The sequence below is a fragment of the Erythrolamprus reginae genome, chromosome 2, assembly GCF_031021105.1.
Source record: "Erythrolamprus reginae isolate rEryReg1 chromosome 2, rEryReg1.hap1, whole genome shotgun sequence".
In the NCBI taxonomy this organism is placed as follows: Eukaryota; Metazoa; Chordata; class Lepidosauria; order Squamata; family Dipsadidae; genus Erythrolamprus; species Erythrolamprus reginae.
Genome location: NC_091951.1, coordinates 325,495,175 through 325,522,397, shown reverse-complemented (window position 1 = coordinate 325,522,397; position 27,223 = coordinate 325,495,175). Strand labels below are relative to the sequence as shown.

General features: G+C 39.8%; 2 protein-coding genes across 7 annotated transcripts in view; one reads left to right on the top strand and one right to left on the bottom strand.

Moving 5' to 3' along the window:
* ITGA2 (integrin subunit alpha 2) overlaps nt 1-5,982 on the top strand; it is an 87,500-nt gene extending 81,518 nt beyond the window's left edge. Inside the window, exons 29-31 of one of the 2 annotated variants that reach the window (XR_011558365.1) lie at nt 946-1,062; nt 4,378-5,385; nt 5,430-5,982. Coding sequence is in view for 1 of the 2 variants with exons in the window: in XM_070743359.1 (XP_070599460.1) it covers nt 946-1,062; nt 4,378-4,467 (207 nt within the window). In the remaining variant the exon portion in view is untranslated. Of the gene's footprint in view, nt 1-945; nt 1,063-4,377 lie in introns of both variants that reach the window. The other variant, XM_070743359.1, reaches the window with a different exon arrangement.
* A 4,422-nt stretch (nt 5,983-10,404) lies between these two features.
* On the bottom strand, nt 10,405-25,095 carry MOCS2 (molybdenum cofactor synthesis 2). Of its 5 annotated transcripts, XR_011558363.1 has the most exons (7): nt 24,933-25,094; nt 21,452-21,573; nt 18,303-18,449; nt 16,824-16,951; nt 15,426-15,579; nt 13,357-13,480; nt 10,405-10,958 (listed from the first exon to the last, which is right to left on the bottom strand). XR_011558363.1 is itself a non-coding variant. In XM_070743356.1 (6 exons), exons 1-6 carry the CDS (start codon nt 24,942-24,944, stop codon nt 10,890-10,892), a joined length of 609 nt encoding a protein of 202 aa, XP_070599457.1. In that variant the 5' UTR covers nt 24,945-25,085; the 3' UTR covers nt 10,405-10,889. The 5 variants fall into 5 exon arrangements, 3 of the variants coding, with proteins under 3 accessions (XP_070599457.1, XP_070599458.1, XP_070599459.1); XR_011558364.1 differs by lacking the exon at nt 13,357-13,480; XM_070743356.1 differs by lacking the exon at nt 18,303-18,449 and having other exon boundaries at nt 24,933-25,085.
* Between the last annotated feature and the right edge of the window lie 2,128 nt (nt 25,096-27,223).

Sequence of the window (27,223 nt, the reverse complement as noted above, 5' to 3'; positions counted from 1 at the left end):
TAAACTATCTACAGTTTTCCTACCTGTTTTGGGGAACAGAATTCTTTTCAAGACCTTTCTTTCTTTCTTTCTTTCTTTCTTTCTTTCTTTCTTTCTTTCTTTCTTTCTTTCCTTCCTTCCTTCCTTCTTTCTTTCTTTTTTCCTTCCTTCCTTCCTTCCAATTTGTATGCTGAAGGAGACAGGGAGGCAAATAAAACATGATTAAAAATTCCACCAGTTCATGAAACTGTTGTTGCAAGGATTCCTCTACCCCCCCCCCCCACACACACACCAAATTTTATTGATTTTTAAAAAATTAATTACATTTCTTAGTGCTTAATAAACATTGTGTTGTCTGGGTATTTAATTTGCATCATATTGGAAGTGTATCTCTTCTGTCACATCACACAAATGTGCACATGGAAGCCGCTTTCAAGGAGTGGCGACCGGAGAACTGGTTCGGGGCGGGGGGGGGGCTGGCCGGCCATTGCTGCTGGTTTGGCAAACGGGGTCAAATTTCCCAGTGCCAGAGAACTGGTTCGAACCAGCAGCAATCCACCATTGTATTCATCTCAATAGCTCTGGGCTACTTAGCAAAATGTTGTAATATTAATTTCTCCAAATTGGATGTTTTGCTTTCGTTTTAACTTGGGTAATGACTTTGCAAATGTGCTATTTTGTTTTTATTTTATTTTTGAACATTTTAAACACATTTTTTTCAAATGGGATGTTGCATGTAAACATTTTATTACCATTCTGAAATTCTTAACTCTAGAATGAAAATGTATGTGAACATTGAAACAAGAAAGGAGTGGATTTGCTCATTCCTATGCAGTTTAATATGACCATAGTAATCAACACCCTATTAGTGAATATTTAAAGAATACATGCAACATGAATGTTATTATTTTTTAATGAAAAAACTTTCACCTTTGAAATAACTGTTTTGTTTTGTTCTATTCTTAGATTCCAATTACAATAATCAAATCTGATGAAAAAGCAGAAATACCCATTGGAATTATAATAGCAAGTGTCCTTATTGGTCTTCTCTTGCTAATAATTCTTAGTGCTGTTTTATGGAAAGTAAGTAAAGGTTTATAAATGTAAAAAGTAAATTAAACGGAAGATTTCTTCCTATATAGTTGAAAGTATTATTTAAAGTTTGGGCAACCTGAGTCCTCCGGTTAAATTTATATTTACTGAGAAATAAATAAAATGAGACTAGTATAGAACTATTTGAAGCTATGTTGCTCTCATCAGTTAGATCGATACTAGTCTCCCTCTATTCCTTTGTCAGTAAATTTAAATTGAACACAAAATACACTGCTCAGTAAAATAAAGGGAACACTTAAACAACAGAATATAATTCCAAGTACAGTGATACCTTGTCTTACAAACTTAATTGGTTCTGGGATGAGGTTCTTAAGGTGAAAAGTTTGTAAGACGAAACAATGTTTCCCATAGGAATCAATGGAAAAGCGATTAATGTGTGCAAGCCCAAAATTCACCCTTTGCCAGCCGAAGCGCAGGTTTTTGAGCTGCTGGGATTCCCCTGAGGCTTCCCTCCATGGGAAACCCCAGCTCTGGACTTCCGTGTTTTTGCGATGCTACAGGAGAATCCCAGCAGGGGAATCCCAGTAGTGCAAAAATGAGCGCTTTGCTAGCAACGGAAGTCCGGTGGTGGGGTTTCCCAGCGAAGGGAGCATCAGTGAAATTGCAGCATCGCAAAAACACCGAAGTCCTCGAAACCCCACCTCCGGACCTCTGTGTTTTTGCGATGCTGCGATTTCACCGAGGCTACCCTCGCTGGGAAACCCCACCTCCAGACTTCCGTTGCCAGTGAAGCACCCGTTTTTGCGCTGCTGGGATTCCCCTGCTGGGATTCCCCTGCAGCATTGCTAAAACACGGAAGTCTGGAGGTGGGGTTTCCCATGGAGGGGAGCCTCAGGGGAATCCCAGCAGTGCAAAAATGGGTGCTTCACTGGCAATGGAAGTCCGGAGGCGGGGCATCCCAGTGTCGGTGGTGGGTTTGTAAGGTGAAAATAGTTTGTAAGAAGAGACAAAAAAATCTTAAACCCCGGGTTTGTATCTCAAAAAGTTTGTATGACGAGGCGTTTGTAAGACAAGGTATCACTGTATTCAATGAGAATATTTCATTCATTCAACTTCTATGCCGCCCAATCCTGAAGGACTCACATCTCGGATGTGTTATTTGAGTGTTCCCTTTATTTTTTTGAGCAGTATAGTTTGTCATGTAAGCAAGTGCCTACGAAGGCACCTGGATTGTGGCTGAAAGGTGAAAGCGGAAGCAGTATGCTTCTTCCCATATATGGGTAGACCAGGTAGCCCTAATAACAAACAGTCCTCTGGGGCTCTCTGTGGGATTTTCCAGCTTCTAGCATTCTCACATCTTACCATTATTAATGTTGGTACATAATTTGATAGCGCTTTTGAATCTAAGTGTAAGGATAAGTTCAAGAAAATAAGAAAATGAAAGAATTCCCTTTCCAAATGCTGCCTTTAAGGAAAAACATCTAATAAAGGAAGGTTCTGCAATGAGAGTGACGCACACCATTGATGGGCAGCACTCAGTGTGTGGCTCCGGTAGGTCAGCTGTGCCCAGGTGCACAGCTCTAGTAGGTCGGCGGTCGTGCATGCGCACAACCGGTGAGATACCACCAATTTTCGCCTTTTTTTTGTTTCTGTGCATAAGAAAAGAAATAGGCAAAAATCGCCCAAATCTCGTGTGTGAGCGTCTTCATGTGAGCGAGATTTGGGCAATTTTTGCCGTTTCGTGCTTCCGCGCATGCTTCACTAACAACCATGTAAAATTTTTGAATAAAGTGTCTTACTGAAACAAATGCAGTAACACCTCGTCTTACAAACCTAATTGGTTCCCAGAGGAGGTTCGTAAGGCGAAAAGTTCATAAGAGGAAACATTGTTTCCCATAGGAAACAATGTAAAATGAATTAATCCGTGCAAGAAAAAAAACGCAAAAAACCGCCGCCGTCTGTTACCTTTTGAAACAGCCAGGCGCTTCTCAGCGTTCTCCCAATGCCGAACCTGGAAGTTCGGCAAAAGTTCGGGTTCGGGTGGCCGCCAAGAAGCCCCGCCGCCCAGCTGTCACCTTTTGAAACAGCCGGGGGGCTTCTCGGTGTTCTCTTGAACGCTGAACCTGGAAGTTCGGCAAAAGTTCGGGGTCAGCGTTTGGGTTCAGGAGGACGCTGAGAAGCCCCGCCGCCCAGCTGTTAGCTTTTCAAAAGAGCCGCGAAGCTGTCGGGCCAGTCGGGAGGCTGGAAAGGAGGTGGGGAATCCCAATAGGGAATTCCATGGGTGGAGCTTTGACATCACAAAGACGTCCTTCCTGGCTGGCCGAAACGTTTCAAAAGGTGACAGCCGGGCGGCGGGGGCTTCTTGGCGGCCTCCCGAATGCTGAACCCGGAAGTTTGGCAAAAGTTCAGGTTTGGCGTTCAGATTCGGGAGGACGCCGAGAAGCCCCCCGGCTGTTTCAAAAAGCAGGGCTTCTCGGCGGCCACCCAAACCCGAACTTTTGCCAAACTTCCATTTTCACCCCCCACTTTCCTATCAGAGCTTCATGCACAGAAGCAAAATCTCATGTGGGGACGTGTGTGTGTGATTTTGTCGATTTTTTTCTTCCATGCATGTGTGGAAGAACAAAATCACCAAAATCTCTCACACATGCGTGTCTCCTTGCATTTTTGCTTCATGAGCAGAAGCAAAAACATGCTGGGGATGCATGCACGCGAGACAACCGATGCCATCATTGAAATAAGAGTTTTGACAGCCCTGGTCTACAGTTATGATTTGTCTAATTTTGGTTAAAGGACAGATAACCTGTTATTAAAAATAAACATTGAAGAACAATAGAAGCAGTGTGTAGCCTAATCCTTGATGATGATGATGATGATGATGATGATGATAATAATAATAATAATAATTTATTAGATTTGTATGCCGCCCCTCTCCGAGGACTTGGGGCGGCTCACAACAACATAAACAGTGTACAAATCCAATTTTAAAATACAATTTAAAACCCTTATAATAAAATAAAATAATCACACAACCAATCAAACCATACTCCAACCTTGACAATTGGGGTGTGTGTTAGTTTCCCCATGCCTGGCGGCAAAGATGAGTTTTTAATAACTTACGAAAGGCGAGGAGGGTGGGGGCAGTCCTAATCTCTGGGGGGAGTTGGTTCCAGAGGGCCAGGGCCACCACAGAGAAGGCTCTTCCCCTGGGTCCCGCCAGACGACATTGTTTAGTCGACGGGACCCGGAGAAGGCCAACTCTGTGGGACCTAATCGGCCGCTGGGATGCTACATTCTAGCATTAAATAATACCAAATATAAATCTTCTCAAAAAATTTCTTCCAGCTTGGATTCTTCAAGAGAAAATACAAGAAAATGGGAACAGATTTGGAAGACGTGGATGAGATTACGGGACTTACCAAGGACAGAGAATAAAACATAGCAGAAATATTCCCGAATGTACGAATTTTGAGCCGCAAACAGTGCTTGCAATCACACTGTTTAATTTCTACGAGTGCCTTATTAAAAGGTTTTACATTTTTTTATAAGGGAAAATATTATACATATAACTGCTGGTCGGTTTGGGCTCTTGTTTACAGTTGTATAAAGATTTTGTTTTTATATTTTGTACTGTTAATAATGGATCTTCTGAATTGGCAGGGCCAGAACTAATGCTGAAATCTACTAGGAATACTGCTCTATATCCTTGATAAGAGTACATGCGGAATAATTTGTCTTTACCAGTATAACAGGAACTATTATTTTCATCCTGCAGTCAAAAACTGTCCTTAAGTTACTCAAAGGTTTATTCACGATGAGCAGTGCTAGCTCCTCACAATCGGTATCTGGATTCAGATATTACATTAAACCATAAATTGGTTTGTTTACTTGTGACTAAATATGACATGTGAATAGTACCATTGCAGTTTAACACAAAATTGGTCAACAGTATACAACTATTTGTAGTTTATTGTGGCACCAAAGAAAGGATAGCACTTATTAGTTTAGGCACTAGAGAGGTGATGGAAAAGTACTGTGTTAGATCAACATTATATGACATGATAAGAGTATGGCATGGCCTAATGCTAGTTGCGTGCCCAAGCTGTAACAATAAGCTATATATTAAGAAAAAACATTCTAAAATCTTGTAGAAACATTCATGAATCATTCATTTGGATTGTTTTTTATTATACTGGTTGCCTTTCTTAATTATTGAATACTGATTTTATTTTAAGTGCTACATTAATACAAGGATATCCACATGCAATACTAATCAAATGTCACTTTGAAAATTTTTATTCAGTTTTATACCTGTAAACCTGTTATGCCTTTTTAGCTCTTTTTTTCTAGCTGGTGCTTTCAAATAGCTCTTGAAGTAAGCAAATAAACAATAAAAGGAAAATTTGTTTCTTTTCAAATTTTAAGGAGCAGTCAGGTTTTCTGAAGCAGTAAATGTTATAATCTAGATTCCAGCTTCCACAATCCTCAATGTACACCAGCCAAAAAAAAAAGTGTTTATTTCTCCATCACAAAATTGTTAAGCTTTTATTAGATTTAAGGACATGTATGAACCAAGTGAAATTCAGAGCAGGATCGCTGGCCTTTTTTACAATTCTTGGTATAAAACAGTATTTGTAAAGGATTAAGGTACTAATTTATAAACATTCCGACTTCCAGTAATTTGTGTTTTATTCCAGGAGACTTGGATTAACCATTCCATAACACTAGTAACAACAATTGCTACTACCGCACAATTTCTCCCTTAGCAGCTACAATTGAGTCTGGCAACTTGGTTGTTAAGCAGATTACCAAGTTAAAAAATTACACAACCATGACTGTGCTTAAAAGCAACTTTTAAGACTTGTGGACTTCAACTCCCAGAATTCCTCAGCCAGCTTTGTTGCTAAGCTAGGACTACTAGTAATTTTCTAGATCTTTTTCAGAATTTAATTTTTTTAAAGTCATTATTAATGTATTTCTTTTCACCAATCATTTTTCTCATTTAAATGTTTTTTATAAGATTCCAAAAAGCATTACTTTAATGGGATTTGAAGCATATTAAGCTGTCAGAATAGAAATAGTTGGATTTTTTTAAAAAATTAGATGTTGCAGAAGCAAGAGACAAGTACTCTTGAGAACAGGAACAAATAGTACATTTAATTTCCTCAGGCGTATCTGCAGTATCATGCAAATTATTTGACTCTTGTTTACAATGTTATTTATGCATTACGTTTATCCATTTACTATATTACATGTGCCGGCACTTAAGAATCTTGAAGCCCATCTTTCAGAATCCATTACACTATTCTTTAAGTGGAACATTTTAATTTTGTAATTGGATGTTCTGATGAAGAATTAGGTTATTCTGCCTAGCTGTAGCCACGTGCGCCGTTTCTGCATTCTTGACTAATATCAGAAGCATATATGCTCTTATCACTTTATATACTTACACAGCAGTAAACTCGTATTGACTACACGCAGGGGTAGGCAAAGTTGGCTCTTCTATGGCTTGTGGACTTCAACTCCCAGAATTCCGAAGCCAATCATGCTAACTCAGGAATTCTGGGAGTTGAAGTCCACATGTCATAGAAGAGCCAACTTTGCCTACCCTTGGACTAGACTAAGGCATAACTTCTGAACAACTTAAGTCCGTAACACTGGAAGATACATACTCTTACTTGTAATATATTACCTCTTTTGAAAATAACTAATAAATTATTATCTTTACTTTTTGTTTAACACTGGCTGAAATACCAGGAAGCTGTTTTTAAATTTCAGTTTATGTCTGCACAGGGAAGAAAATCAGTTGAGTTCTCCTCCAGCTTAATGTAATTAACTACAAGCCTGATTCATCATGTCTGTAACACATCCCAACAGCATTAATACTGATGTTCCTGGTGAAGTTTAATTACCATTCTGCTTGAGTCAAGTGTTTTCACTGCTGTTGCATAATATGTAGAAAATATTGCTTTCTGTAAGATGAATGGATATTCACATCAGGTACAAAAATGGTTCACACTTTTACTCCTAGAATCAAGACAGTCAAAAATGTGAACCTAATTTAAAGGTCAAGCACATAAGTTCAATAAATGTTTGTGTTCTTTTATAATATTGTAGAATGTATGTAACAATTTTTTACTTCTCTGTATTTTTTTATTTTCATTTTAAAAAGTAGCAATTCAGTAAATACAGACAAAACTTTTATGTAGATTTTGCACTTTGTACCAAAACAAATGAATATATACTGAAGCTCGTGTTCTAAAGAAAGATGAATCCTGTTGAATAAATTTTGAAACCATCACACTGTAGACTCATTGCTGAATTATATTCTCTGGAAAGCTCTTACACAGACAGAAATATATTGTTAGATCATCTGCCTATCTGTACAGTGTTCCCTCGCCACTTCGCGGTTCACCTTTCACAGGCTTGGTGCATCGCGGGGTTTTTAAAAATATTGATGGAAAAGTGGCTCGGATTTTCGTTACTTTGCAGGTTTTCTACAGAACTCGCCCACCTGAGATGCTACTTGCCTACATGAGATTGTAAACAACACATGATTGGTTGATTGATGGAAAAGTGATCAACCAGAGATATCCCAGAGCCTGATTGGCTCAGTACAGTAGCACGCTGTTTACTTTTCGTCTACGCGCAGCTTCCCCATCTCTGAGTCTGCTCCTACACTCGGCCATTTCACATGGAGATTCATTTCATCACGTAACTTTAGGAATTAAAAACATTTTACAGTAAGTGTAAAGGCACAATACATGCACAGAACAGTGTGGGAATGGTTATTAAGGGAATGGTAAAGGTTTAGCATAATAGTGTGTGTGGGGGGGGATTTATAAACCCTTAAAATAGTAAATATTTAAATTTAGTGTCCCAACTTCGCAGATTTTCATTTATTGCGGGTGGTCCTGGAACATAACGAGGGAACACTGTACTTCGGTTCTCTTTGTTTTGTTGGGCATGCATTTTAGGATACAAAAAGATCAGAGAACTTCAGGGCATCTATTACATTTCCCCCCCTTCAAATTATATGGTTCAAAAAATTGAATTGTATTTGTGTGGAAATAAGCAGCATTTGCAAAAATACAACTTCATAAGTTTGTTGTTGTTGGTCTTTTATATTCTAATGCAAAGTTTCCTGCTACGAAAGCTAGATTGGTGTAAAGCAAAGCTTCAAACCTCTGGCCCTTGGGCCGGATGTGTCATGTGCTAGGCACACCCATGCCTGGTTTAGCCAAGGAGAAAGTCCCGATACATCATGTGACACCGCCATGACAACACAAGTTTTGACATCCCTGGTGTAGTGGTTAAGACATTAAGTTAGCAACTGGGAGACACTCAGTTCTAGTTCTGCCTTAGCGCAAAGCCACCTTGGACCAGTCAATCTCTCTCACTCCTAGGAAGGAGATCCAGGGTGAAATGCTTCCAGTTCGTTTGTGCCTGTCAGTCATAGAAGATCTGTCATGAAGGGAGTGATGCTCCACCCACCTGCCCGGACACCGCCATTGAGGAATCCTCAATCTGAGTATTGTATTGGCAGTTCTGTGTTAGCAAATACTTCAGAAGAAAAGGATTTAGGGGTATTGATTTCTGACAGTCTCAAAATGGGTGAACAGTGCAGTCAGGCGGTAGGGAAAGCAATTAGGATGCTTGGCTGCATAGCTAGAGGTATAACAAGCAGGAAGAGGGAGATTATGATCCCGCTATATAGAGTGCTGGTGAGACCACATTTGGAATACTGTGTTCGGTTCTGGAGACCTCACCTACAAAAAGATATTGACAAAATTGTACGGGTCCAAAGACGGGCTACAAGAATGGTGGAAGGTCTTAAGCATAAAACGTATCAGGAAAGACTTATTGAACTCAATCTGTATAGTCTGGAGGACAGAAGGAAAAGGGGGGACATGATCGAAACATTTAAATATATTAAAGGGTTAAATAAGATCCAGGAGGAAAGTGTTTTTAATAGGAAAGTGAACACAAGAACAAGGGGACACAATCTGAAGTTAGTTGGGGGAAAGATCAAAAGCAACATGAGAAAATATTATTTTACTGAAAGAGTAGTAGATCCTTGGAACAAATTTCCAGCAGACGTGGTAGATAAATCCACAGTAACTGAATTTAAACATGCCTGGGATAAACATATATCCATCCTAAGATATACAGAAAATAGTATAAGGGCAGACTAGATGGACCATGAGGTCTTTTTCTGCCGTCAGACTTCTATGTTTCTATTTGTCTTCTGTGCATTCACAGAAGGTAAAAGAACCTAAATGGCGGTGAGTGGGTGGCGTCTCATGCTCCCTTTGCCACTGGCTCCCTACGACCGACAGCATGAGCGAACCAGGAGCATTTCACCCAGGGGTGGGCTGCGAGCTGGAATGCTAAATTGGATTCGCCATCACAGCTAGTGAATGCTTGCGGGGCTAGCGCGATTTTGCTTCTGCATCTGTGGAGATAGCAGAATTGCGCACGGAGCCACAGGTGCGTCCATGTTTCGGCAAAGTTTTTTTGCTTCCGCGCATGCCGAAACACGGGTGCACCTGCGGCTCCATGTGCGATTTTGCTATCTCCACAGAAGCAATTTAACGTTCCGGCTGGAGCCCACTCGGAGAGGAGCAGCATACAAATCCAATTAAATAAATAAAATAAATACATTTCATCCCTGAAGGAGACGATAGCAAAACCACTTTTAAAAATCTTGTGAAGCTGCAAGGACCTAGGAAGGAGATACTAGCAAAACCACATCTGAAATCCCAGGGACCCACCCAGGCAGTCATCAGGAATCAACATGGATTCAAAGCTGTCCAAACAGCAACAAAGTTTATGCTAGTGTAGAATATACAATGCACATTCTCTTACCTAGCTTTGGTTCATGAGAATATGTGGATGTACAAGTCTTTGATTTATAATCACAACGGGGAATCTGAATTGCCATTGTTAAAAGATGTAGCTCTCAAATAAGTTCTGCCCAATTTTTTAATTTTTTTTTTGCCATGGTTGTTAAGCAAAACACTGCAGTTAAATGAATCATGCAGTCGTTAAGTGAATTCAGATTTCTCCACTGACTTTGCTTGTCGGTAGCTGCCCAGAAAGCCTTACAAATGGTGGTCACGACCCCAGGATACAGCAACTGTCATAAATACGTAATGTTTGCCAAGCGCTGGGATTTTGATCACATGACAATTGTGATAGTTGACTCTTTTTGCAAATCACTTTTTTCCCTGCCACTGTAACCTCGACCAGTTGATAAATGAATGGTTTTAAATCAAATGGTTTGTAAATTTTGAACTGTTTCCCATAACATTTCGCATTCTTAAATACTTTAATGTTGTTTCCATATTTTAATAGACTTAGTGAAGATACTGTGGCCACCACTTCAATTTTATTCGGCAATTCATGTACATTTATGATAGGGAGCAAAAATAAGTGAGTTACATTTTTTTATTATTATTATTCTGGTTCTCACAATGCTTCAGCTACTACACAGAATTTGGAGTTCAATTTGATCTGAAAGAATAAACAATGATTACAAAGAAATCCATTGAAGCAATAATATTCTTAAATACTGTAACTGGGACAAATGATTTCATTATTTCATTCCATTCCAAAGTTGGGGAATCATAAGTTCAATTTTGGAATACAATTCTATTTTTTAAATGTTTTGGCTTTGAGGATTAAGACTTATTTACACAGAGAAAGAAATCTAAGTATTGTATATGTTAAACAGTTGGCCATGTTGCAACTACTTCCTGGATCTCTAAAAATGATCAATCAAAAACTGAATTGAATTTCCCAGTTCAGTTTCACACCCTGAAACAGCTTTCCTTCTTTTTTGGCACATTGATATTTTATTTTTCTCCCTTGATCCAAAAGCACTCTTTATTTCCTTTCCAAGAAGAGTCCTCTTCATACACCTCCTGTAAGCAAAGCACAGCATGAGTAAGAATTGTGTTACAAAGCTAACTTTTACCTAAGGTGGTCCAGTAGTTAGTTGTGCAGTACTGCAGGCTACTTCTGACTGCCAGCCTGCAATTTGGCAATTCGAATCTCATCAGTCTCAAGGTTGACTCAACCTTCTATCCTTCCAAGGTGGGTAAAATGAGGACCCAGATTGTTGGGGGCAATATGCTGACTAACTTCTTGGAGAGGGCTGTAAAGCACTGTAAAGCGGTATATAAGTTTCAAGTGCTATTGCTATCGGTTGCAATGAATGCAGCAACTATATGTATTTCTTCCTAGCTTACTGTCAGGGCTGAATTAAAATATGGAAAAAAAATATAGATACAATCCAAGAATAATCAGATTTTTCCAAAAAGAGTCTTGCCATTTTAACATACTAGATGCATGCATGTTCTCTCTGCATAACCCCCCCCCCCCCCTGCTGTAGAAACAGCTTGAGGACCAATCTGATGAGATAGGAAAAAGTTGGCATTTGTGTCCCATGCAGATTTATTTTCCTGGGCCACAAGTAACATGTTCGTTTTTAAGTGTATCAATTCCCTGGTTCAAATATATGCAATATACACATCTATAGACTGCTAACCATGTAAGGATTGCTCAACATCAATCCAGGGAGATATCTACAAATGATCAGTAGAAAGTATGCACATTATAGAGTAATACAAATTCAAAATACTGGCTTTGGCTGGCAAGGACATTTGCACCTGCTGTCCTCTTAAATGGATGAAGGTTTCATAGAACAAGGCTGGCCAAAATGTAAGAAGAATAGAATAGAATAGAAAGACTAGAGACTAGACTAGATTAAACTAGGAAGTAGATAAAACTGGAGTAGAGTGGAATGGAATTGAATAGAATGGCATTAGCATTTAGACTTGTATATCGCTTCATAGTGCTTTTACAGCCCTCTCTAGCCAGTTTACAGAATCAGCATATTGCCCCCAACAATCTGGGTCCTCATATTATACCTACCTTGGTAGGATGGAACGCTGAGTCTACCTTGAAGCTTGTGAGATTTGAACTGGTGAACTACAGTTAGCCCTTAGCTGAAATAGCCTGCAGTGCTGCATACTAACCACTGCGTCACCCCGGCTCGAGTAGAGTAGAGTAAAATACCTGTAGAACAGAATGGAATGGAATGGAATAGAGCTGCATATAAATCCAATTAAATAAATAAAGAAAATTAAATAATTAAATTATTTTATTAAATTCTTTTATTGGCCAAATGTGATTGGACACATAAGGAATTTGTCTCCGGTGCATAAGTTCTGGTTAATTTAAAGTTCAAGCACATTGAACTTCAAAAAATACTCTCTTTTATAATATTGTAGAATATTACAAGAGTTATTATAAGTACTGTTTTAAATATCCAGTTCATTTTGAACTTCCACTTAGGAAATTGGCAGCATACAACAATAAAAGCACAATGATAAAAAATACTATTTTTTTAAAACCCCAATATAAACATCGGTACATCATTCATCATTCATTCTGCCGGCAGAGCTGTGTTTTTAAGGCTTTTCGAAAGGCCAGGAGGGTGGGAGCAGCGCGAATCTCTGGGGGGGAATTAATTCCAGAGGACCGAAGCTGCCACTGAGAAGGCTCTTCCCCGTGGCACGTCGGCTGACACTGCTTGGCTGATGGGACTTGGGGGAGGCCAACTTTGTGGGTCAACTCACTGATGTATTGCCCACAAGGTCATATGCTGTAATGTCCTGCCTGTCGGCGAGTACTTCAGCTTCAACCACAACAACACAAGAGCACACAACAGATTTAAACTTAATATTAACCGCTCCAAACTTGACTGTAAAAAATATGACTTCAGTAACCGAGTTGTCGAAGCGTGGAACTCATTACCGGACTCCATAGTGTCATCCCCAAACCCCCAGCACTTTACCCTTAGATTATCTACGGTTGACCTATCCAGATTCCTACGAGGTCAGTAAGGGGCGAGTACAAGTGCACTAGAGTGCCTTCTGTCCCCTGTCCTATTGCTCTCCTATATCTCCTATACCTTTCCTCTATTCCTATATCTCTTCTTCTATTCTTTCATTGATATGTTCTATTACTATATTTTCTTTTCTATTCTTTCATAGATATATTTTACTATGAGTATCTCCTCTATAACCTTCATTATGTACTTTACTATGTGTATACCGACTAAAACCCTCAATGTGTATTGGACAAAATCAATCAATCAATCAATAAAAGTGAGTTGCTGGGACATGTGAGGCAGAAGACTAGATTCTTCGGCCTCACATGTCCCAATAAATGGATTCTGAGAAGCTGTCCTCTAGACAGTGTTATGTTCAGCATTGTACTCTTCTTTTCAAAACAAAAGTCCTTTCACAAACATACCTTTTTCCATATGGGGACAGTAGCTTTTAAAGTATTGATGCAATATTGCAAGGCTTCGAGAGACTCTGTTCGGTGAGGGGAAGAGATAGCTACAATCACGCTGGCTTCACTAATGGGAACCAAACTAAAGAGAATGTGAAAAGTAACATTAGCTGTGGCTTTTAGCCACATTAGTGCAATCTTTCAAGGACAAAATAAACGTCTTGTTGTCAAACTACTACATGGACACAGATAAACAAGAGGGGCCATCTTCTAGGAAGCTCAAATTAGAAAAGCTGAATGTCTCATGATTATGTGTTCCAAGGTAAGGTTCAACAGAAAAACAAATTAAGGAGAACTAGAGAAGAGACCATCTGCAACAACAGACTGATGCAATCATTTAGATAAGGGAGAGAAAAGCAGAGCTCTTTTTCCTAAGAGTTTCAAGGCAGAAATCATCCACTACCCCAATATCTTTTTAGGGATACTCCGGAGGTTCTGTCAGTCATTATTCCATGCCCTTATAAGCAATCCTCAACTTACGACCACAATTGTGTCCAAAATTTTTGTTGCTAAGTGAATCATTTACACGAATCGCAGCAACCAGTTAGGTCCCACAGAGTTGGCCTTCTCCGGGTCCCATCGACTAAACAATGTCATCTGGCGGGACCCAGGGGAAGAGCCTTCTCTGTGGCGGCCCCGACTTTCTAGAACCAACTCCCCCCAGATATCAGAGTTGCCCCCACCCTCCTTGCCTTTCGCAAGCTCCTTAAAACCCCACCTCTGTCGTCAGGCATGGGGGAACTGAAATTTTCCCTTCCCCCTAGGCTTATAGAATTTATACATGGTATGTTTGTATGTATGATTGGTTTTTTAAATTGGGGTTTTTTAGATTATTTTTAATATTAGATTTGTTTACATTGTCTTTTTTATTGTTGTTAGCCGCCCCGAGTCTTCGGAGAGGGACGGCATACAAATCAAATCAAATCAAATCAAATCAAATCATAAATAAACAAACAAACAAACAAACAAACAAACAAACAAACAGTGTTTTGAATGGGACAAAACCACAAATGAAATGCTCCTGATTCGCTCATGTCTGTGAGTCATCAGAATGCTGGTTGTGAAGGGAATGCAAGGCGCTGCCCACCTGCCCGGACACTGCATTTGGGTTCTTTACGCTCTGTGCATACACAGAATGCTTTGCGCATGCGCAGAAATAAAAGAACCCAAATGGCGGCATCAGGGAAGGTGGCCAGAGTCTCATGCTTCCTTCACAACTGGGTCTCCTATGACCAGGGAGGGAGGGAGGGAGGAGGGAGGGAGGGAGGGAGGAAGGAAGGAAGGAAGGAAGGAAGGAAGGAAGGAAGGAAGGAAGGAAGGAAGAGCTTTTTAGTTGTTGTTTTTATTTTATTTTTTATTATTGGATTGTACATGTGTTTATTATTGTTGTTAGCTGCCCCGAGTCTACGGAGAGGGGCAGCATACAAATCCAATAAATTATTATTATTATTATTATTATTATTATTATTATTATTATTATTATTATTATTATTATTATGTAAGTAAGTAAGTAAGTAAGTAAGGAAGGAAGGAAGGAAGGAAGGAAGGAAGGAAGGAAGGAAGGAAGGAAGGAAGGAAGCATCTCTACTTCACGGAATTTGACTTTTGCGGGTGGTCTTGGAACGTATCCCCCGCGAAAGTCAAGGGGCCACTGTACATTCATTCCAACTGGGAATATTTTCCATCTCATTTTTTTTCTCCCTTGAACCACAACATCTGATGACAAGCTGCACCATTGCCAACGTTCAGAGCAAACAAGGATCAGAATTCAGAGAGTACAGCAAACCCTCAAATGTAACCCCCTTAATTGGAATGAGGAATTTGAATGGGGAATCAAGCATGAAATGTCTGAGAGCTGCCGTAAGAGTAAGACAAAATTTAGTTTGCTATGTGGCCTCTTTTGCCATATGGCTTCATCTAGAAAGGAGGCTAAGATGCCTACCCATAAAACTGTCTCTTATCAAATTCACAAGCACAAAATCTTCCTTAATTAAAGCAGGAAGAGCCTATGCTTTGAGTGCATTTACCCAAGTCGATGATGTATTGCTATATGCTTCACGGAAGGCCATTTTAATCTAGTATCTTTGCATATTTTCTTCGCTTCCGCTTCTGCCATTGTTGTGTAGGCTTCATATTCTAACCGAATGACTTTTTTCCCTTCAAAGTTATTCCTTGTGGTGCCTATGAAACAAAAAGACAACCCTTAAAAGACATTCTGGGCTGGTGAGAGGTTTAGCTTGACAGTAGGCTAAATTTAAAAGCTTTAACAATAAGAAATTAACAATTTCTCTTTATGCTAAGCATGGTTTTTGCCCATGTTCTGGATAAACCCCAAATATCACTTTGCTAGTGTTGTGGTTCCGTCTGAGGCCCCTCCGGGAACGGCTGACCTTCTGTCGGTTTCCAGCTCAGAGGGAGAGGCTGAGGAACAGGAGGTGCAGACAGACGAGGAGGAGGAATCCCAGGCTGAAGAAGAGGGAGGACAGCCAGAGTCCCACCAGGGGGAGCTCTCCCCAGCAAGCAGCCTGGATTCCTTAGAGGAAAGTGCACAAGCCATAATTGATCTGCGACAACGAAGAGCTACTCAGAGACGGAATCAATTGGCTAAATACTTTCAGCATTAAAGTGGCAACAGCTGGGTTTGGGTGTGGTGCTCTTGGGAAAGGCTAAAAGGCAGACCCACCCTTCCTGGCTTGTGGAGTTTTATCTTTGAGAGTCGTGGGACCTGACTGTGAACTTTGGCGTCTTGGAATCCTGGTTTGTGCCTTTGACTATTGAAACCTTGGGGGGGTGTGCCAGCAAGAAGCTTGCTGTATTGTCTGGACATCAGGACCCTGCTGTACCGTATTATATCCTGTCTGTTGGGAAGAACAGGTTTTCCTCTGTGCTTATTTTTTCCAGTTATAAAATACTTTTGGCTTTTACCAGAGTGTCTGGCTGTTTTTTCCAGTTGGTGTTGAGGTCTGGGGGAACCCAGACAGAACAGCTAGGGACTACAGACCTGCAATGAGTTCACATTTCTCTCAATCACATTAGATTTTGGCCACAGAGTCTCTAACAGTCCCACATTCTGCTATAACACCTATTATTAACAGGGGCCAAGCTCAACAATGGCACACTTGATCTGTGTATACAGAAAGAAATTAATATATATTCATTGTATAGAGAAATTAATTTCTAGCATTTTATTAATTAATAAATGAATGACATGGAATAATTTCTCTGTAAATGATTCCAATCCTCAAGGTTAAGAACTTTTTTCCCCTTAAGTTTGGATGTTTCTTCCTTGTTCTGAGCTTGGTCTAAGACAGGGTTGTTTCATTGGCTTCTACAATTATTTATCTAATCTTCAAGTTTTGTTTTTTTGTTTTGTTTTTTAATCTGTGGGTTCGGCTCTGATTAAGAGTTTCATGTGCCAGACCTACCTACAAAGAAAGATATAGCTCCACAGGAGGGAGAAATGACCAGGGCTGCTACTTCGTCTAATGAGAGCTTCTCAAACTTCAACTGAATCACATCTTTGGGTTCCTCCTCAATTTCACTCATGATTTCTCTAGAAGTAAACGGTGATAGAATGATTAGTTTACAAGTTTCTTGTACCCTGGCTATGGAGATTAAATTACATCCATTTGCAAGCTGGATTACTGCCCTATATAATAATAATAATAATAATAATAATAATAATAATAATAATAACAACAACAACAACAACAACAACAACAACAACAACAACAAGAAGTTGGAAGGGACCATGGATATCTTCTAGTTCCTGCTTAGGCAGGAAACCGTTCACTATGGTTATCCATCATCTTCTTAAGAACTTCCAGTGTTGGAGTATTCACTACTTCTGGAGGGGAGGTGAGCTGTTCCACTGGATAATTGTTCTAACTGTCAGGAAATTTCTCCTTATTCTAAGTTGCTTCTCTCCTTGTTTAGTTTCCACCCACTGCTTCTTGTTCTACCCTCAGGTGCTTTGGAGAATAGGTTGATTCCCTCTTCTTTGTGGCAACTCCTGAGATATTGGAACTCTGCTATCATTTATTTATTTATTCATTCATTCACTTTTAACCCACCTTTATTATTTTTATGAATAACTCAAGGCGGTGAAGATAACTAATGCTAATTACATCCTAAGGCAGGACAAGAACTCTCTTGGTTTCTAGCCTGAAGCCTTAGCCACTATTTTAATTAATTACCGCAACTTAATTAAAGTAAATTAATATAAATTACTTAATTCATATTCTTCAAAGAAATATTATAGCCTCTTAACAAATTGATCCTATGGATCCTTTTCCAGACTGAGTTCAGATCAGGATCCTAATAAAGGAGAATATTTGCAGCTGAGGATTGAAATGAGAGATCCTTGGTACTCTCAGCGGTTTTCCTCGCAGACATTTCATCACCAAACTAGATAACACCATCAGTGCTAGTCAAAACGTTGTTTCCAAATTATTTTTTAAATGTGCAGTGTCATACTGTCCTATCTGGAGCCCTTCAGTTTTGACTTTTTCTCCCATCTTCTCTATAAAATAGAGCCAATGGGAATTCCATTAGATCAACATTCTCTCAACACATTCATTGGCCAAGGGGCAAGAGTCTAGTGGCCCCAAGCCTGGGGGAAGATTGGAGCCTTAAAATTATTATCTATGAATATATTTTCAATAAATGTCATTACAATGTTATTGGTTCATTTATGCAGCATGTAAGAACTGTTGTCCAAAAGCTACAAAAGACTGTGCAGGAAGAGATATAGCAGCTTGAAGAACATTTTGGAGACCAAACCCAAAGCTCTCTAAAGAGCTTGATACTTCTCCTTCTTCTCCTTGTCCATCATCATCATCATCATCATCTTCCTTCCCATCAAGTTTCCAGATTCTACATTTTAACAAAACACCAACACATACCTGTGAATATCCTTCTAGAGCTAACCTCCACTAAGAGGTGGGATGATGGCAACTTCGTCCCCTGTGTGGAGGATGAACTGCTGATTCCCAAGGGGTACGTACTCCTGACAAATGGCAAAGATAACTTGATCTTCGATATCAGCAAGGCTGAAGGAAACATACAGTAATAAAGATTAAAATCATGGATCTGCTTCTGCAAGAGATCCCTGACTTTTCTGGATTGGATTCTGCCCAATGTATTTTGAGGACCTCACAAAATACACCAGGGTGGGGTCTCCATCTCGAAAATGGCTATTGAGTCCAGGCGGGACTCAACTTCCTACCTACACATGGGACTCTACTTCCTACCTACACACCGTTATCGGTGTGCTCCATGCGCAGCTCTGGGTGACTGACATCAGTGTGTGCATGTCCAAGTGAAATTTTGTTTCTGTGCTTTTTGTGCTTTTGCATGCACAAAAGCAAAAATATCACCAAAATCTCACGCATGCGTCCCCTCAGAAGATTTTGCATCCTGCGCATGAGCAGAAGCAAAATCTCGCTCAGACGCACACTGACGCCGGTCACCCAGAGTTGCGTGTGCAGCTCCATTTTCGCTACCAGAACGATACCGGTAGCAACCCGCCACTGACTGAGTCCATTAAAATCAGTCACGAAGCTCTGATTTTAAATAAATGGTTGACTTGCTATCTCTTTTCACTTTCTTTTTTGTAGTGCATTCCAGACAATCCCAGCCAACCCTTCCTCTTTGCTTGGCCAAGTTTAATAATAATAATAATAATAATAATAATAATAATAATAATAATAATAATAATACTGTAATAATAATAATAATAATAATAATAATAATAATAATATATTAGATTTGTATACCGCCTCTCTCCGAAGACTCGGGGTGGCTCACAACAATAATAAAAACAATATTACAGCGAAACAAATCTAATATTTAAAAAAGCATATAAAACCCTATCTGCGGAGAGGGGCGGCATATAAATCTAATAAATCTAATCTAATCTATAAATCTAAAACCAAACAACACATACATACCAAACATAAAATATAAAAAAAGCCTGGGGGAAGGTGTCTCAACTCCCCCATGCCTGGCGATGTAGGTGGGTCTTGAGTAGTTTACGAAAGACAAGGAGGGTGGGGGCAGTTCTAATCTCCGGGGGGAGTTGGTTCCAGAGGGCCGGGGCCGCCACAGAGAAGGCTCTTCCCCTGGGGCCCCGCCAAATGACATTGTTTAGTTGACGGGACCAGAGAAGGCCAACTCTGTGTGGGGACCCTTATCGGTCACTGGGATTCGTGCGATAGCAGGCGGTTTCCAGAGGTACTCTGGTCTAATGCCATGTAGGGCTTTAAAGGTCATAACCAACACTTTGAATTGTGACCGGAAACTGATCGGCAGCCAATGCAGGCCACGGAGTGTTGTAGAAACATGGGCGAATCTGGGAAGCCCCACAATGGCTCTTGCAGCAGCATTCTGCACAATCTGAAGTTTTCCGAACACTTTTCAAAGGTAGCCCCATGTAGAGAGCGTTGCAGTAATCGAACCTCAAGGTGATGAGGGCATGAGCGACTGTGAGCAATGACTCCCTGTCCAAATAGGGCCGCAACTGGTGCACCAGGCGAACCTGGGCAAACGCCCCTCCTCGCCACAGCTGAAAGATGATGTTCCACTGTTAGCTGTGGATCGAGGAGGACACCCAAGTTGTGAACCCTCAAAGAGACAGGACTTTCTTTCTCTGACATTTACTTTGTGAGAAATCTTATGGAAGGGGGGACATGATAGCAGTGTACAGGTACTTGAGGGGTTGCCACAGAGAGGAGGGTGTCACACTATTTCCCAGCGTACCACAGGGCCAGACGAGGAACAACAGCTGGAAGCTGACCAGGGAGAGATTCAACCTGGAAATAAGGAAGAACTTCCAGACAATCAGAGCGATCAACCAGTGGAACGGCTTGCCAGCGGACGTTGTGAACACCCCACACTTTCAAGAGGAGATTGGACTGTCATTTGGCTGGGGTGCTGTAGGATTTCCTGCCTAGGCAGGAGGTTGGATTTGATGACCTACAAGGTCCCTTTCAACTCAACTCGATGAGTGAGTGAGTGAGTGAGTGAGTGAGTGAGTGAGTGAGTGAGTGAGTGAGTGAATGAATGAATGAATGAATGAATAAATAAATAAAAAAAATATATTTAGAGTCCAGACAAAAGTACGCTGGGGATTGGCAACATTCCAAATTTATTTGTTTGCGTTCGTTTATTCTCATTTAAAACAGTTCTATGTAAAAAGTTGGTTGAATAAGAGGCATGGGGTGGGGTATGTCACTGACTACTCAGGGGTTTTATGCCTTTGCACAGCCCTAGGCTAGATTGGCTGGAGTTACTTGTGGGCCATGTCTGTGTCTATATAGATTTTTGAATTTATCATTTCATTCTTTCTTTTTTACTTGATAGAAACATAGCGACATAGAAGTGTAGAAGATTGACGGCAGAAAAAGACCTCATGGTCCATCTAGTCTGCCCTTAGACTATTTCCTGTATTTTATCTTAGGATGGATATATGTTTATCCCAGGCATGTTTAAATTCAGTTACTGTGGATTTACCAACCACGTCTGCTGGAAGTTTGTTCCAAGCATCTACTATTCTTTCAGTAAAATAATATTTTCTCATATTGCTTCTGATCTTTCCCCCAACTAACCTCAGATTGTGCTCCCTTGTTCTTGTGTTCACTTTCCTATTAAAAACACTTCCCTTCTGAACCTTATTTAACCCTTTAACATATTTAAATGTTTTGATCATGTCCCCCCCTTTTCCTTTTGTCCTAGTTCAGACTATACAGATTGAGTTCATTAAGTCTTTCCTGATCAGTTTTATGCTTAAGACCTTCCAACATTTTTGTAGCCCGTTTTTGGACACGTTCAATTTTATCAATATCTTTTTGTAGGTGCAGGCTCCAGAACTGAAACTTGATGGCAGAACTTGATGGCAGGGTGTGGGAGAGTATGGCTAAGGATGATTTCTTTGGTTATCATAGAAAATGACAATAGAATGTCGTGATGTTAAAGAGTGCAATTACCCCAAAGGCACAGCCCTATATTGTAAGAGCCTAAGGAAAGCATCAAGTACCAATACAAGTCACTATACCTTGAATGTCTCTTGACAATCTCTCTCCACAGCTGCAGTGAGGATATTTTTTGGGGCACTGAAATGGTCTCTGTACGCAGCCCTGCTAATTCAGCACTTCTGGCAAAATACAGCACTGTGACCTGTTTTCAGGTAAAAACATTTAACGTTTAGCCCGCCTCTGATTCAAGCCCATAAGGATTTCATTTGTATTCCATTGTAACTAAAAGAAAATAGACCCATTACAGCTTCAGATTTGGAACAGCGTGTAAGTTAAAAGTAAGTTAAAACCTACAAGGAACGGGTTTGTGAAATACAAGGGGAATAATATGCACCTGTATGTATATTGTAAAAAGTATCCTTCCTCAATGATTATTTTTAAGTGAGTGTCCTCAAAAAAGGATGCAATTACAAAAAAACAATGGAAGCCAAAATTTCAAGGACTTTTTGGGTGCAGAGGTGAGCAGAGGTGCATCTTAAGGCAGGTAGGTTAATAAAGACAAGTTGGCAATCATAATCATTTATTTTGTCTTGATGGATACCTCTCATTTAATGTGGATCATTGATATCCCACACCTGGGGGGTGGGGGGATATTCAAAATACTCTAGCTCCAACTCCCATAAGCCCCAACTAATCAAAGGTAAAGGAACTGAAGTACACCTGAACTCCCCTCTATGCCATTACAACCCTGGCAAGAATTAAAATTACTCCTGGGGGGGTGAACATGGAGTTTATCCTGGATGGGTACACAGGAAGGTTGTCAAACAAGTTTTGAAGGTTCTGTAAAGATTAGAAACTTAAATGTTCTACTGGTTTATTCATCAGTCTCCAGGTTCCACAGAACTATCAAATGACAGGTAACCTTTAAAAGCAAATCTAATAAAAGTTCTAGTTGAATTTCTAGCACCATCAAATTCATTGAACCCCATAAAATTACTTTTAAAAACCCTACAGACAGTTCTATTAGAATCGGAGACACTAAGGAGTACAATTAGCTGCAGTAAAAATTAGGGTAGGGTAGGGTAGGGTAGGATAGAGTAGAATAGGATAGGACAGGATAGGATAGAATTATTTATTGGCCAAGTGTGATTGGGCACACAAGGTATTTGTCTTTGATGCATATGCTCTCAGTGTACATAAAAGATAATATACACTTGTCAAGAATCATGAGGTACAACACTTAATGATTGTCATAGGGTACAAATAAGCAATCAGGAAACAATCAACATTAATATAAAGGATATGAGCATAATAATGAATGAAAAGTGTTCAGAATTACAAGGGCTTATGAAATAAGCATTTCATACAAGCGCTTATGAAATTAAGGGGCGTGCATAAGTGCACCAGCATGCCTTCCATCCTATCCTAATGTTTCTCTCTTACTAGTATCATGTATATAAACATGGTTACATCTTTGTATACCACCAATACTTACTTGACAAAACAAAACAAAACAAAATCAATCCACGGATAGTTCAACATTTCAAAATACAGGCAGACAATGCAGTTAGTGGCTTCCAAAGTGGGCATATTCAAGAAATATTAGAAGCTCTATTATTAGCCTAATTCCCCTTCCTCCCCCACCCCCAAATTGAATTAATTCAAGAAGCTAGAGAATCCACAGACTATATATATATATATGAGTCGCTAAACATGTACATAACAGGCACATAATAATGTATAAGAAATCATACATAAAAGTACACCTTCAGCATTTTTACCAGAAAGGTGCATGATCACCAAAGATTGGAGACCATCGCATATTTTATTTTATGTCCACTGAGAGCATATGCACCAAAGACAAATTTCTTATGTATCCAATCATACTTGGCCAATAATGAAGTCTATTCTATTCTATTCTATTCTATTCTTCTTACATCTTTGCCAGCCCTGTTCTATGAAACGTGATTCTAGGAGTAAAAATGTATCCCATTTTTTTTCCTAGCCTACTTGGAAATTTGTGTACCAAATTGCCCTGAGTTCGCAAGGAGAAGTGTGACCTATAAATCTAATAAAATAAATAAATAAATAAATAAATAAATAAATAAATTTTTTTTGTGCCTGATGTGAATATACACTGCTCAAAAAACTAAAGGGAACACTTAAAAAACAGAATATAACTTCAAGAAAATCAAACTTCTGTGAAATCAATCTGTCCACTTAGGAAGCAACACTGATTGACAGTCAATTCCACATGCTGTTGTGCAAATGGAATAGTTGGGCAAATGAATATTCAATGAGAATATTTCATTCATTCAGATCTAGGATGTGTTATGTGAGTGTTCCCCCCCCCTTTTTTTTTAGCAGTATATATTCATCTTACAGAAAGCAATATTTAAAACAGCAATCTCTGTCTTCAGTCCTTGGGGCAACTTAGCTCTAACCTGTAGCTGGTCTAAACAAGTGGTTCCTCAACTATATCAACTACGTGCGGATTTTATGCTTCAGAATTTTGCAGCCAACTTGCTGCCTGGGAAATTCTGGGAGTTGAAAGTCCATAAATCTTGTAATTGCCAAGGTTACAAACAGTGTTAATTAAGAAAATTTGGTACAAGTTACAGAATTGGATAAAAGAAATAATTAAAATCAAATTGGAAATGAAACCGAAATATTTTAACTCGGTATCATAGACAAAGCCATGAAAAAAGAACAATACTATTTGATTCAACATTTGATAACTGCAACAAGAATATGTATAGCATAGTTTTGGAAAAATGAAACACTGCCAAACGATAGAAATTTGATTTAAAAAATGTTAGATTGTGCAGAAGCTGATAAATTGACACTGGAGCTGAAAGATCAAGGAAGATACAAGATTTCACCAGGTGTGGAAAGATGGATACATGGTTGAACCAAATAATGAATACAAGATTGCTGCATAAAAGGGAAACAAAGTTAAAAGTTTTATTTAAGCTAAAGAATAACAGTTTAAATGCGAACCTTATTACTGTTTGATTAAATATATATTCCCATGTTGAAAGTTTGTAATTAAGTAAACTGGGTAACCGAATGAGGCTGTCAGAGAGACAGCCGAAGGGGGGGAGGGAATATGTAAAGTCTTGTATGTGTGTTGCTGTGTATATGTCATTTATATGTAAATAAAAATTATTTTAAATCAGAAACAGAGTTTTATTGTTGCATAGGCTCGATTCCAAGTGATTTGCGAAATGAGTTGGGAGGCCTATAAATCTAATGAATAAAAAAGTAAATAAAATTGCAGGGAAAAGCCAGGACACACATTGCACACCACGGCAATGTGTGAAAGAAACGGGGGAGGGGGGGGGGAGAAAAAAAAATCAAGCGGGGGGAGGTGGGCGGCCTTTCAACGGGGACTCAGTTCTGTCTCTTTCCCCACAGGGGATGCAACTTCGGGACAAACTGAGGGCTCCGCAAGGGCTTCTACCAAGCCTTTCGGCGTGCTTATATAGCAAGGGGGGGGGGGGGTGAAACAGCACAGAAGGAGCCGCCGAGCCCGGGCCCATTGGCAAAGTTTGGCGTTACCTCGCAGCTCATCGATGCGCCGACCCGGGAAGGCCCCGACTGCAGGTGGCCCTTCCTCCGCTGGCGACCATTAAGCGACGGCCACAGGCCCAGTACCGGCTTCCACAGCCGCGGCAATTTCTAACCGCCGCAATCGCTTCGCGCCACCCCTAACCCAAACAGCTCCACCTTTCGTGGGTTGGCCCTTCGGAGTGGGTGGGTGTTGCAACGAAAACGCGAGTTGGTTCTAGTTTGGGGGGGATAAGTCAGGGAGAACTCATTAGAGCGGTTTTTCCCAAGCTTGGCAACTTGAAGAGATCTGGACTTCAAGTCCAGATCTCTTCAAGATGTCATGGTTGGGAAACACTGCATTAGAGGTTTAGAATCTGAGAGAAAATTCATTAGAAACGGGCTCAATATTTGGGGGGGGGGGGGGAATGGGATGTGATTTTACTATTTTGGGGGGCACTTTTGCAAAACTCTATATAAAACTCTATACTGTAGCTCTATATAAAATTCTATATCTCTTCTTCTGTTCTTTCATTGATATATTTTATTCCTATATCTTCTCTTCTTTCTTAGATATATTTTACTATGAGTAATAGTAATAATATAATAATTATAGTATAATTATAACATAATTATAATAGTATAAGTGCACCAGTGCCTACCGTCTCCTGTCTATAATCTCTCCCATATCTCATATATCTTCTCTTCTGTCCCTGTATCTTTTTCTGCTATTCCCTAAGTTATATTTTACTCCTTTATTTTCTCCTCTATTCTCCCTTTAATATATTCTACCTGATTATATCCTCTCTAACTCTCATTGGGTATTATTGGGTATTGGACAAAATAAATAAATAAATAAAGTATATCCTCTATAACCTTCATTATGAATTTTACTATGTGTATACCCACTAAAACCATAATTGTGTATTGGACAAAATCAATCAATAAAAATAAATAAATAAATGCCTTTAAAATGCATCTTCACACGCCCATGGGGTAGTATTGAACTCAAGACTTCTGAACTCTCCCTCCTCTCCTCGTAATTGCACTGTAAAAATAATTTGGGAGAATCGCTTCTTGTAAAATGGATCGATTGATTCACAAGCGCGAAGCTACGAGTTACAGGCCTGCGAGTGACAGCTATCCACGCGACTACCATTCCTAGAATCCTTCGCGAAAGCAGCCCCATTTCCCCCCCCCCCCCCGTGTTTGCAAGGAAGGCTGGGAATTGTAGTTCCGGCTCACCTAGAGGGCGCTAACCATCGGAAGGCGGTTTTAATTTCGCTAGATGCCTTGAGGTACCGTACCTATCGGCTCCAACAACAATCGTACCAAATTGATGGGAAAGCTGTGGCGGGGATTTACCCAGATAGGGATTAATTAAATGAGACGTTGACTAAAATGCAAAGGGGGGGGGGCACGACAACAACAGCAGCTCCATTCATTATTTCTCTCTGCAGAGAAATCACAAGATCTTAAAACAGAGATATTCAAACTTGACAACTTTAAGACTTGTGGACTTCAACTCCCAGAATTCTCCATGCTGGCAGGAGAATTCTTATTTTTATTTTATTTTATTTTGTCAATATTGGTTCTATACAAAGATATAACAATTTTTATGTAGATGATATTGTTACTAATAATAGAGAAACATTAGGACAGGGATGGTAGTAACTTCTGGTTTCATTTTTATCTCCATTTTCAGGATTTAGATATTTATTTATTTTATTATTATTATTATTGTTATTATTATTATTGTTGTTGTTATTATTATTGTTGTTGTTGTTGTTTTTATTATGATGTCAATACATCACAGCAAATGAGATCACTATCCTGGATTTCGTATTTTATCACCAGTCGGGCGCTTCCCAAGCACCTAGGACTGCGTGATGTAGCGGCGAATTATGTTTGCCAATCCCAGTAAAGCAGACTTTTGCAATTGACAGATGGAGATTTTGTCAATTCCGATGGTTTTCAAATGTCCGCTGAGATCCTTTGGCACTGCGCCCAGCGTGCCAAGTACCACTGGGACCACTTTCACTGGCTTATGCCAGAGTCGTTGCAGCTCGATTTTTAGATCTTCGTATTTCACTAATTTCTCTAGCTGCTTCTCCTCAATTCTGCTGTCTCCTGGGGTTGCGATGTCGATGATCCATACTTTCTTTTTCTCCACGATCACAATGTCTGGTGTGTTATGCTTCAGAATTCAGTCAGTCTGAAGTCGGAAGTCCCACAGTAGTTTTGCTTGCTCATTTTCGACCCCTTTTTTGGGCTTATGATCCCACCAGTTCTTTGCCACTGGT

Excerpts from the sequence above, each read along its gene's own strand:
- MOCS2 (XM_070743356.1), bottom strand. Across the intron at positions 13,481-15,425 it reads GCAATACATCATCGACTTGG|TTTGGTTCCCATTAGTGAAG; the intron begins GTAAATGCACTC and ends CATTCTCTTTAG. Across the intron at positions 10,959-13,356 it reads CTGTCCCCATATGGAAAAAG|GAGGTGTATGAAGAGGACTC; the intron begins GTATGTTTGTGA and ends CTTTGCTTACAG.